The sequence below is a fragment of the Pristiophorus japonicus genome, chromosome 7 (genome assembly GCF_044704955.1).
Source record: "Pristiophorus japonicus isolate sPriJap1 chromosome 7, sPriJap1.hap1, whole genome shotgun sequence".
NCBI classification, from domain to species: Eukaryota; Metazoa; Chordata; class Chondrichthyes; family Pristiophoridae; genus Pristiophorus; species Pristiophorus japonicus.
In genome coordinates, this window is record NC_091983.1 from 168828526 (window position 1) to 168841209 (window position 12684).

Below are 12684 nucleotides of genomic sequence, written 5' to 3' on the forward strand. Positions count from 1 at the left end.
GCATTTGAGCCGGCCGACAGATTACTAGTTCTGATACCTTAAGCAGGGCAACAAACCTTTCACACAAACCTTTTTTCAATGGTTTCATATGCAGATATTCCATTAGGGGGTGGGAACATTTTCTTGATATCGTCAGGTAAATGATGGGATGGGATTTCACCAACCCACCTGATGCTGCCAACATCTGGTTGCAATTTCCATGGAAGGTCCCAGTTTGAGTATGATGGATGGAAATCCCACCCTGCTTCTGGGAGGATAGGAAATCAAGGTGGGCTGCAGCAGTGAAGAGATTGCTGCAGCAGAGATGGCCACTAGCCCAGAAGGTCATTAGAGAGAGAGAGAGAGAGAGCTGCACTTGAACATTCAAATGCATAGTAGAAGGAGGAGCACCATCTGGGGATTGGGTGGGGGTCTGCAATGCCAGCGCTAAGAACCAGATGACGAGTCGTTTGGCATCCAGGAAGTTATGTCCCAGAAAAAGGATGTAGATACAGCTTGGAGAGTCTCACCTCATGAATATCAATTTAGTGTTGGAACCATTTTAATGACCCCACCAGGCTGATTACTTCATTTAGTCTGTCTATGTCCCTTTTTAACTTCATGCTAACATCCACATAACTTACTATGCCTCCTAACTTGGCAGGTAATTTTGACTGTGTGTGACAGTGTAAAATGGATGATAGTGAATTGGCAGCCCGTTTTGCATCGCTCCAATTTTTATTTCTATTGGTCCATCTGGAGAGATGTAAAATGGAGTGGCCCCCGGCCTGCAAGCACCATCGGAGCAGGCCGGGGAGCGGAAGGAGCAGTGTGGCGGCCTGGCCCAGCAGGCTGAGCGGCCCCCGGCCTGCGAGCACCATCAGAGCAGGCCGGGGAGCGGAAGGAGCAGTGTGGTGGTGTACCACTCCAGGGAGCAGCACATACTGGAGCAAGAGAGCAACGGTCGTGAAGAGTGACATCACCAAGGTTAGGTCGGTGATTGGAGTGTGGGCAGGTACAGCAGGAGCAGCGAGGTCGGGGCAAAGGAGCGGCGAGAAATTGTAGAGCTGTATGATTGGTACCCAGGAGAGGCGTGAGTTCGGGGCCCAGAAGAGGCATGGGCCCAAAGGCAGCACGGGTCAGCCCACAGTGTGATGTGTGTGCACTGGGTCCGTGCAGCAGAGCAGGTCTCCAGTCGTCTTGGTTAATCCTTGCTACTGGACCAAGACCTAGCTCTGTCAAGCCCATGTGGTAGCTAGTGTGCAACGGCCACCACACATTAAAAAAAATCCATGCACAGGCATCTTCCACCTTTCAAGATTTAGTTTGGACCTGGAATTTTAGGTCCATGATTGAAACACCTGTGAATTTTTTGACGTGGAAGCAAGTCATCCTCAATTAGAGGGACTGCCTATGATGATGATGATGAAAATGGACTGTCAAGTCACTGTCTTACATGATCACATACAGTCAAAAATACCCCTTTAGTGACATCTGTACACCTGGATATACAACACTCCGTTAATGATTCTTAGATATACATGATGTAAAGCTGAGTCCCTTGTACATATCCCTGGGAGACGCCACTTGTGTTCCACTTGCCAATCAAAGAATGTTCACTTTATCCCTACTCTCAGTTTTTAATTCTTTGGCTGAGACGAAGGTTTTTCTGTCCTCGAGCACAGTTCCCAATTGAACCTACTCCAAAGGGTCTTGTAAACTGGTGTGTATGTTGTTGCACAAGATAATTAAGTGTAAGCCAATCCCTCAAGGATTGTATTTAATTAAATGAGAATAGCTTCTGGCCTTTTTGAAGGATAGGCTGCTTCTCTTGCCTATACTCTAATTTTTATGCTATGAAGTCAACTAGGTTCTATTTCCCTATGGGCAGCTAGTGGGATTCACTATTTCCTGTTGTACCCTGGGCCAATTTTGTATAGATTAAGATACTTATTTACACTACTACAGTTTTCTTTTTTGTTTGGAATGAGATTGGAACACAGTTCATTATCTCTAAATTCCATGTCTGGCTTTTCTCCTTGTAGCATAAGAACATAAGAATTAGGTGCAGGAGTAGGCCATTTGCCCCTCGAGCCTGCTCTGTCATTTAATAAGATCATGGCTGATCTTCTGCTTCAACTCCACTTTCCCCAAATCCCTTGATTCTCTTAATATCCAAAAATCTATCAATCTCTGTCTTGGAGATACTCAAAGACTGAGTCTTCGCAGCTCTCTGGGGTCGAGAATTCCAAACATTCACCACCTTCTGCGTGAAGAAATTTCTCCTCGTCTCAGTCCTAAATGGCCGACCCTGGAGTGGACCTTCTGACTCAGAGGCAAGTGTGCTACCAATTGAGCCACAGCTGACACACACTAGGTGTGTAGCGCAGCACACTGGGCCGTGCAGTGTTGGAAGGCTCCTTCCCTTTCTCAAAGGGAAGGGCCATCGCTGCAGGCTCTGCAAGGGAAAAACTTACTCTGTCCCCGACAGCAGCCGCAATCCAGCCCGATCAACCCGATGCATTGCAGCAGAGTGCCGGGCTGATCGATTGGGACGGAAGAACCTTGAAAAAAATAGAATTACAACATTGCACAATTTTTTTAACTTTCCTCAGCCACCTCACCTTTAAGCATTGCCCCCGAAGCGCCCGGCCACCCGATAAACGCCTCCTGCTGGTGTTTTCGCCCTGTGATGATGCAGGGGGCGGAACCGAAGTACGGGTCCGGGGCGCTATTGGGGCATTCCGCACAAGGATTATGTTACGATCTCGGGGCGAAGGTGATCAGGGAGCAACGTCCTACCACCGCTGCAAACCTTCCACCCAATTTAGTGGAAGTTGATCTTCTCGCCGCGCTGGGTTGGTAAGTGCGGAGGCGATAACGGGAAGCACTAGGGAGGCCAATTTCTTGGCCATCGTGTTCAACATTGTGGCAGTAGAGTAAGTGAACATTGGAACTGCCCAGGCTATTTTTCTAAAGCTAACAGATGCTTTCAATGTGGTATGGACAGAGCATTTGGGAGCAGATTCCTCCTATCCACTCAGAAATGTTGAAGGTTGCAGTTGACCCAAGAAATGAGATGGGGAGAAAGTATTTTTTTTTTATTTAAAAAAAAGAATATTCAACATTAAACTTCAGAACAGTCGGGAATTCAATAAATCAAGAACGTAATCATAACAAAATGTACTTTGCCTTTGGCAACCTAGTTTGAGTGCAGCCAATAGATGAATAACCAGAAAAACAAATTGCCTGCCTTGTGACCTATTTCATTATGAATTTTATGGATCTGATGCTGCTAAACTCCCAAAAGAAGCTTTTATGCACAATCCCTTAGATCTTACTGATTTTCTATACTGCGGTGTGTGTTTGAATTTTCTGAGAAGTTATCTGCAATGCTCAATGCAATTGAGAACTACCCAGGAAGAGAATGCTGCCAATCAAATGTTACTGAGCAGCGACTTGAGAGGAGCTGATGGTTACAACAGAAAATATAAAAATTGGCAGAGAAATTAACTAACACTCACCACATTCCTCCACCCTACCTCCTTCCTCCAAAATTTGAATTAATTCCTTTACTTCTCTGTCCTTTGGCATTTATTTGATGGGTGTACATCAAATCACAGTAGACATTTGCTTTCAGGCCTTGTTAATCATCTCCACTGTGCTGTCCATGTGTTTGTATTGAATAAGAAGAGTGTTATATATGCAGACTATAGATATATCTCTGTGTAGTCACTGTATAGTTGCATAAGATGGAGACTTGTTTACCAGATGTACTATCAGTAAGGTTTACACTGTGTATATACTATGCTGGCACCACTAGAGGGTGCAACTGGTGGAGACCGGGGTTTCGTGTCCTGGTGGCAAGGGCTGTATAAAAGGGTAGCCACCATGTGGCTGCCGCACTCTGGAGTTACGAATAAAGGAACAAGGTCACTACAGTTTGAGTACAACACATTGCCTCGTGGAGTCATTCAGAGGTGCATTACAGACTTAACAACTGAGGATTTTCATTTAAGTTTTGATGGGTTCTATTTAAGGTTTTGGGGGGGTGGAAGCTCCTTTCTGACCTGCTCAACTTTATCATGGCCATCCTTTGCCCTTCTTCCCCAAATCTCCTTTCTTCCACTGCTTAAGTTACGCTGTCTCCTGATAGTGAAAGCATTTCAGCCCAAGTTCAACCTGCAAGTTAAAACTACAAGTTCAAAGCCTGCAGAGCCCACTGCCCATCCCCCGGTGTGCTTTTGATCTTTCTCTCTCAGAGCTTTGCAATGGCTCGATCTCTGAAGAAACTTGATTTCCTTCACTTGCAAACAGGACTTTGTTGTTCTACGGACGACACTGTTTGACTCATCGGCTGTGGCTTTGCTCTGCTCTCGGTCGCTTCAAGTCTTAGCTCTGAATTCTTTTGTCAAATTGGTTTCTGATCTCTTGCACTTCAGTGGACATCGCTAGATTGCTTTTCTGCTTTGAACTACACTGGACTACACCGCTTCGTTGCTGCACTGGACTACATTGGATTATACCCGCTGTTTCTCCATTTCTATTGCTAAAGTTTATTTTTCCTTTTAACTGCAACTGTGTCTCTGTTGAACTGTTTCCACTGATTTTTCAGCTCTGCTGGCTTCATTTGTTCTACCAGTTTTCAACTGGTCGCTGGCTGTGGTTTTACGATGATGTACCGCAATCTATAAACTTGTGTCATCGTCGCCATCATCTTTCTGCACTGCTGCCAACTCTCCTTCCTGCAGCATAGCCTCGAAATCTCTACACTTCAAGTAGCTTATGGACTTCACTCGCCTGCTTTGGACAATGGTTCTTCGATGCTCCGTGTTGGCCCCATCCTGTTCATGTCGGCTTTGTCCTTCCATGGGCTCTCTGACTTTGACCCTGGTCTCCCTAGTATTTTATCCCATTAACTACTACATTTAAACAGGCCAACATAACCTCGGCTTTTCCCGTGCGCACTTTGGCTGCAGCTCCGCACCCTAGTCATTCAACACTTTTCCACTTTTTCCCCCTCTTTCCTTTTCGCTCTATCCCTCCCTGACCATTATCTCCTGTCTCCTTTCATCTCTCCTCTCTCGGATACTCTGCCCTCCCAAATCCCTACCCCAATCCTTGATTACTCTTCGACCTTCCTACTCTCCTGCCGCCGTCCCAGGCTTGACTCCCTCCTAGATAAGCCTACAGCTTCTCTCTGTGTCTATCTTAGCATCCTACGAAGGGCCCATCGATGCACTCATTGCTGCCTCCATACGAGCAGCAACCCCAACTGTCCCATCTTACTCTCTCACCGACCTTCGCGCCCACTGGGGGCTAATCTTGTCAATCTCCTCCCCGTCCAACGCATCCCCTCCCCCCCCAGCGCTGACCCTGTGGACGCTGGCAGTGGGGTAGCCATCACCGACCCTCTCCACACCTCCCTCCAGAATGTCTGTTCACTTGTGAACAAGGCCCATCCATGAGCTTATCGTGGATGATTGCATCGACATCATGGCCCTGACGGAAACCTGGTTGAGGGGCGATGACACCTTACCCTTAAATGAAGCCTCCCCCCGGCTGTAACTTCCACCACTTGACCCGCTCAGACCACCGTGGTGGCGGTGTGGCTCTCATCAGCAAATCCCACCTTGGTCTGTCCCCCTACTTCTCCGGCACTTTCTCCTCCTTTGAGCATCTCACACTATTCCAACCCTCCCATCTCTCATTTAAAATTCTCGTTCTCTATCACCCATCCAAGTACCATAACATTTTATTACCGATATTTCTTCACTACTTTCTTCCCTCTCCCTCTGCACCGAACGACGACTTATTCTTGGTGATTTCAACCTCCATCTCAATTCATCGTACTCTCTCTCCTCTGAGTTCACTAGCCTCCTATCCTCCCTTAATCTCTCCCTCCATATAAACTCCCCAACCCATATACATGGCCACCCCCTCGACCTTGCCATCTCTCGTGGCCTTGCTGCTTCCATCGTGTCAATCGCAGATAAGGCCATCTCTGACCACTTCCTCATATCACTTTCCACCCACATCCCCTTTCAACCCTACCTCCTTCTGTGTCCGCCCCTGGAAAAACTCTCCCTCGACTCTCGTACAACTGCACTTATGAACTCCCAGCTATCCAGCCTTTGGCCCTCCATTCACCATGACATTTTTGCTCAATCACACCCTCACCACCACCTTTGATGCCCTCGTCCCTGTTAAAATAATTGCTCTCTCTCACCCTGGCCATTCACCCTGGTACAGCCCTGATCTTCGATCCCTTAAGTCCAAGGGACACAGACTTGAACAGATATAGCGGACAACTGGTTTAACCATTCACCGCCAGATCTGGCTGGACCACATACAGCTCTATTGGGTCCTGCTCTCATCTGCCAAAATTGCTCACTATTCCAGAATAATTCTAGAATATAAAGATAAACCCCAGCTTTTATTTTCCACTGCTAACTGTCTTGGACTTGGACTTCGTGGACTTCTTTGTCTCTAAGATTGAGACCATCCGTTCGGCCGCTCTGCCTCTTCCCTTCCTTCCCCTAGCCCACCGGGCCAAACTTCTACAAAGGATTTTCCCCTGCCCTAGCCCTGACCTCTCATCTTTCTCCAGTTTCACTTTGATCTCCTCTCATGACCTTTCTGAGCTCATCCTGTCTGAGACCCACAACCTGCTCCCTTGACCCTACTCCCACCAAACTGCTGACCACCCACAACTTCCTTTTCTGGCTCCCATGTTAGCTGTCATTGTTAACAGTTCTCTCTCCTCAGGTACTGTCCCCCTCTCCCTCAAATCTGTCATCATCATCCCTCTATCCCTCTCCTCAAAAAAAACAACCCTCGACCCCTCCGTCCTTGCAAACTACCACCTCATCTCCAACCTCCCTTTCCTCGCCAAAGTCCTTGAACGTGTTGTCGTCTCCCAAATATGTCCCCACCTTTCCCGCAATTCCATGTTTGAATCCCTTCAATCCGGTTTCCATGCCTACCACAGTACTGAAATGGCTCTCCTCAAAGTCACAAATGACATTCTTTGTGACTGTGAGAAAGGCAAACTATCCTTCCTCATCCTTATTGACTTGTCTGCAGCCTTTAACACAAGTGAACGCCTCTCCACCGTCGTCCAGCTGGGTGGGACTGCATTTGTCTGGTTCCATTCTTATCTATCTAATCGTAGCCAGAAAATCACCTGCAATGGCTTCTCTTCCTGCCCCCATATTGTTACCTCTGGTGTGTCCCCCAAGGATGTATCCTTGGCGCTCTCCTATTTCTCATCTACATGTTGCCCCTTGGTGACATCATCCAAAAACACAGCGTCAGTTTCCAAACGTACACTGATGACACCCAGCTTTACCTCACCACCACTTCTCTCGACCCTTCCACGGCCTCTAAATTGTCAAACTGCTTGTCCGACATACAGCAGATATTTTCTCCAATTGAATATTGGGAAGACCGAAGCCATTGTTTTCGGACCTGCCACAAACTCCATCCCTCTCTCCGACTTCTGTCTGAGACTGAACTAAACTGTTCGCAACCTTGACAATATTTGACACTTTAATGAACTTTTGACCACATATCCGCAGCATAACTAAGACCGCCTAGTTCCACCTCCATAACATCGCCTGCCTCCGCCCTTATCTCAGTTCATCTGCTGCTGAAGCCCTCATCCATGCCTTTGTTACCTCTAGACTTGACTATTCCAACGCACTCCTGGCTGACCTCCCACATTCTACCCTATGTAAACTAGAGGTGATCCAAAACTCAGCTGCCCATGTCATAAACTCTCATCAAGTCCCACTCACCCATCATCCCTGTGCTCGCTGACCTACGTTGGCTCCCGGTTAAGCAACCCTTCAATTTCAAAATTCTCATCCGTGTTTTCAAATCCCTCCATGGTCTCACCCCTCCATGTCTCTGTAATCTCCTCCAGCCCCACAACCCCCCGAGATATCTGCGCTCCTCTAATTCTATTCTCCAGAGCATCCCTGATTATAATCGCTCAACCATTGGTGGCCGTGCCTTCTGTTGCCAAGGCCCTAAGCTCTGGAATTCCTTGGCAAAACCTCTCACCTCTCTACCTCTCTTTCCTCCTTAAAACTTACCTCTTTGACTGAGCTTTTGGCCACCTTCCCTAATTTCTCCTTATGCGGCTTGGTGTCAAATTGTTTTTCTCGTAATACTCCTGTGAACTGCCCTGGGACGTTTCACTACGTTAAAGGCGCTATATAAATGCAAGTTGTTGATGCAGTTGTTTTGCAAGTGCCTCAGCCCTGCATGTATTCAGTGCAGCAGCACACAACTTAATCAACATGGACTCAATCTTCTGGTCATAGGCATCTCAGTAAATATAAATCTATATTTCTTGAAATTAAAGAACTTCGAAGGCATTTTCTTTTATGTCCATGGGGGAGAATGCGTTGAGTGTAAGTACATTAGCAATCTGCATAAATGGCAGAACAAGCAATCCCAGTAGCAGGATCTTGTACTGCTCATCCCCATAGGTTATAACAGACTGTCATTATGTGTACAGTACAACACCCCAGGCTGTTTAACCAAATTTTGACAACTGATGTTGTGATGTTTTGACTAATAATTTATGCAAGTATATCATTTGTGTCCTTTGAGTGAATTCTAACATCAAAATAACCATGTTAATTTGCAGCTGTCCATTTAGGATGCCTGTCAATATCCACCTGTACTACTTTCATACATTGATGATTGGCAACCAGATTGCATATTTAGTATAACGTGTTAAAACGTTAAACTAAGATTTCTGCTGTCAGGGAATTTTTTTTCCCCACTATTATTAATTCACTTTCCATCTGATTGTTCTCCTCAGAACAATCTTATCTAACCAGATTATACTTACTACAGATGTTATTACCGGCACAGGCATGATGGGCTGCCTGGCCTCCTTCTGTGCTGTATCATTCTATGAGGTCAATATTGTGCTTTCACCTCTGGGGCAGGGTATGAGTCTAACGCACCTTAATGAGGATGGAAGTCTCCTCTAGAATGAGTTTGGACAGTTCCAGTTGACGTAGGCCCATTTTACAATACCATCATGGGGCGAAAAATGGAATAGATTAGTGCCACCTATTAGCGCTTGCAAGGGGCGCTACAGGGGCTTTAAAGGGTTGTCGCCCGGGCGCAGTGATATTAGCGCTGCTCGCCAACTTAAATAGGGTTTTAGCGGCAGTTCTAATACTAGGCTTGCATGTCGTCATGAAGCAGGTGGAGGATGGTAACAAACTTTTGGGGGCAGCTGAAATAGAGGAGGATGCTCCATTGTCCCTCACGGTTGGGAGTGTCAAAGGCCTTTGTGAGGTCAAAGAAGGCCATGTACAAGGGTTGGTGCTGTTCCCTGCATCTCTCTTGTAGTTGTCGTGCGGTGAAGATCATGTCCGTGGTACCCCTTCGTGGACGGAATCCGCATTGTGACTCTGGGAGGAGCTGTTCAGCCACAGGGAGAAGACGGTTGAGGAGGATTCCAGCGATGACTTTCCCAGTGGCCGACAGCAGGGAGATTCCTCTGTAGTTGCCGCAGTCAGACGTGTCCCCCTTTTTGAAGGTGGTCACGATTACGGCATCTCTAAGATCTCCTGGCATACACTCCTCCTTCCAGATAAGAGAGATGGGGCCATAAAAGGTGAGCGGCGAGCGGCCCCTGAACAGCATGGCGGCCCCGACCTGCAAGGAAACACCAGCGCAGGTTGGGGCCATAAAAGGCGAGCGGCAAGCGGCTCCTGGACAGTGTGGCAACATGCACTTCAGGGAGCAGTGCGAGGTGGTGCAGGAGGGCAATGGCATTGAAAAGGGCGACTGGTTTGGATGTCACTAAAGTCCAGGTCGGTGATTGGAGCATGGGAAGGTACAGCAGGAGTGACGAGGTCGGGGAGCAGGAGTGACGAGAGATTGCAGTGCGATGTGATCGGGGCCCAGGAGGGGCTCGAGTTCGGGGCCCAGGGGCAGCATGGGCCAGCCCACACTGTGATATGTGTGCACACTAGGTTTGTGCAGCAGAGCAGGTCTCCAGTCGTCTTGTCACTGGACCAAGACCTAGCTCTGTCAAGCCCGTGTGTTGGCTGGTGTGCAACGGCCACCACACGTTAATAAAAATCCATGCACAGGCATCTTCCACCCTTCACTATAAAGTTCAGGACCTGGAATATTAGGTCCTTCATTGAAACACCTGTGAACTCATTGAACACATCCTTTTTTGGTGTGGAAGCAAGTCTTCCTCGATTTTGAGGGACTGCCTATGATGATGATGATGATAATACTTAGCGCCAGGGAATGTTGCGTTAGTGTGCAATGCCACGGAAGCCAACTTGAATGTTATCGCCTGGCACTAATCGCCAGAAAGAGCTGGTGTTGACAGCTGTCCCGGAGTGCTAATGAAAGGGATGAGGTAAGTTTTAGAGATTTTATTTAACTTGATGTGCATTGATTGTACTTTATTTGGTGTTCCTGATGTGTTAATTGTTTGAATTGCAATGTTGTTTAAGTTTTCATTTTTTACAGCTAACCTTCTCTTTGAGCATTCGGATGACGGTATTTTAGCACCACAACTTCAGTAGCGCTACCGGCTTAGCACCCTAAGAGAAGTACTAACATTTCCCTTATCGCTCCACTCCACTCTTAGGGCACTAAAGATCAGTATCGCTACCGCCAGCGCTAAATATCGCCTGGTGCTAACAATTAGCGCCCAGGCAATTTTAGCGCCTCAAAATGGTCGATAATCAATTTTTCCCCCACAAAATCATCGAAATTTACTGCAGAGAAGGAGGCCATTCAGCCCACCATGTCCGCGCCATCCGACTAAGAGCTATCCAGCCTAATCCCACTTTCCAGCTCTTGGTCCGTTACCCTGTAGGTTACGGCACTTCAAGTGCACATCCAAGTATTTTTTAAATGTGGTGAGGGTTTCTGCCTCTGCCACCCTTTCAGGCAGTGAGTTCCAGACCCTCACCACCATCTGAGTGAAAACATTTCTCCTCAAATCACCTCTAAACCTCCTACCAATGACTTTAAATCTATGCTCCTCAGCTAAGGGAAATAGGTCCTTCCTATCCACTCTATTCTATAATTTAGCACAACTTGGTACTAAATTGGAAATCTTACTAAGGTTAGTTTATTTGTAGCATGTACTGTCTTTATTTCTTTCCTATTTTAAAAAAAAATATTTTACCCATTTTTCCTTAAACATGTAACTTCAAAACAAGACCTTGTTTAACTTTCCTCCTGCCCATTTTAGAAGTAGGAGTGACATGAAAAAACAGGGTTTAGACAGGTTATATGCAGGAAGAATGTTCCCAATGTTGGGGAAGTCCAGAACAGGGGTCACAGTCTAAGGATAAGGGGTAAGCCATTTAGGACCGAGATGAGGAGAAACTTCTTCACCCAGAGAGTGGTGAACCTGTGGAATTCTCTACCACAGAAAGTTGTTGAGGACAATTCACTAAATATATTCAAAAAGGAGTTAGTTGTAGTCCTTACTACTAGGGGAATCAAGGGGTATGGCGAGAAAGCAAGAATGGGGTACTGAAGTTGCATGTTCAGCCATGAACTCGTTGAATGGTGGTGCAGGCTCGAAGGGTCGAATGGCCCACTCCTGCACCTATTTTCTATGTTTCTATATTCATTGATTGAAACAGCAGCTCTGAAGAATGTTTTTGTCTCTGTGTCGCCACATTTCTCTACTCCTCAAGGTATTGACTGATGCTGGTGTATGGATCCATGGCTACCGGCAGCATCCCAGTCCTTCATGCAAATCTCATTCTTAATATAGTGAATGTTGGCAAGCTACTTGATCACATGGGAATCAAAAATATGGGCATTCCAGTGGGAGCCATTGGATAGTGATCAGAAACCGGAATCCTGGCTATTTTTGCCCCCTCCCTAAACCGTAACCCGAATGGCCACCACCTTAGTTGAGATTGCTCAATTCAGCATAGATCAAGGCTTGAACAGGCGCCATGCTTGTTGTATGCTTCAGTGCCATATAAGATAGAGAACTTAAAAGTTGAGTCATTTGGGTACCACAGGCCAGCTTTCAGCCAATTAAACACCTAAACAGTGCCAATGTCATTGATGGAATCAGGTGACTCTCCGATGTGTAAAAATTCATCAAAAACCAGGAGTGGCTTTTGAAAAATTACAACTTAATTTTTTTTCTCTCTCTTCCAGTGTCTTGCATTATTTTCTAGCTGAAAGAGGGGGCAAAAATCTAACTTGAAGACCTCTGGCATTGCTGCCGGCCATGCATTCAACTGGAGGTGACATGCCTGCTAACTTTCTCCCTTCCCTATCGAGAAGCCCTTGACAATTTGGAACTTTCTAAGTGTTGAATAGTGTCTGAGTTATAGGAAGCGGCTGGGGAAGTGGAGCTGAGTCCATGATCAGATCAGCATGATCTTATTGAATGGCGGAGCAGGCTCGAGGGGCTGTATGGCCTACTCCTGTTCCTAATTCTTATGTTGTTATGTACTTCAATTCTCTTCACTCTCTCCCGCCCCCCCACCCCATCCCCTACAGGCTTGCAGTTCTATTTGTTGAGATTTCGAAAGAGGTTGGCACTATTCTCTTTGCTCACAGCCATTCAATTAAAAATCTAAACTGTTCTGATTTTATATTTTCCAAGTGATTTTGTATTTGCATGTTAATGATACATTTCATTAAATTCCACTAGAGCTAGGCAAATCTAGT

The 12684-nt window shown here is 46.5% G+C and overlaps 1 protein-coding gene across 1 annotated transcript in view; it reads left to right on the forward strand.

Moving 5' to 3' along the window:
- Window positions 1-12272, forward strand: part of rngtt (RNA guanylyltransferase and 5'-phosphatase) — a 522369-nt gene extending 510097 nt beyond the window's left edge. The window contains exon 16 of the mRNA XM_070885554.1: window positions 12166-12272. Within this exon, the coding sequence (XP_070741655.1) occupies window positions 12166-12185 (20 nt within the window). The 3' untranslated portion in view covers window positions 12186-12272. The remainder of the gene's footprint in view (window positions 1-12165) is intronic.
- Window positions 12273-12684: the final 412 nt, after the last annotated feature.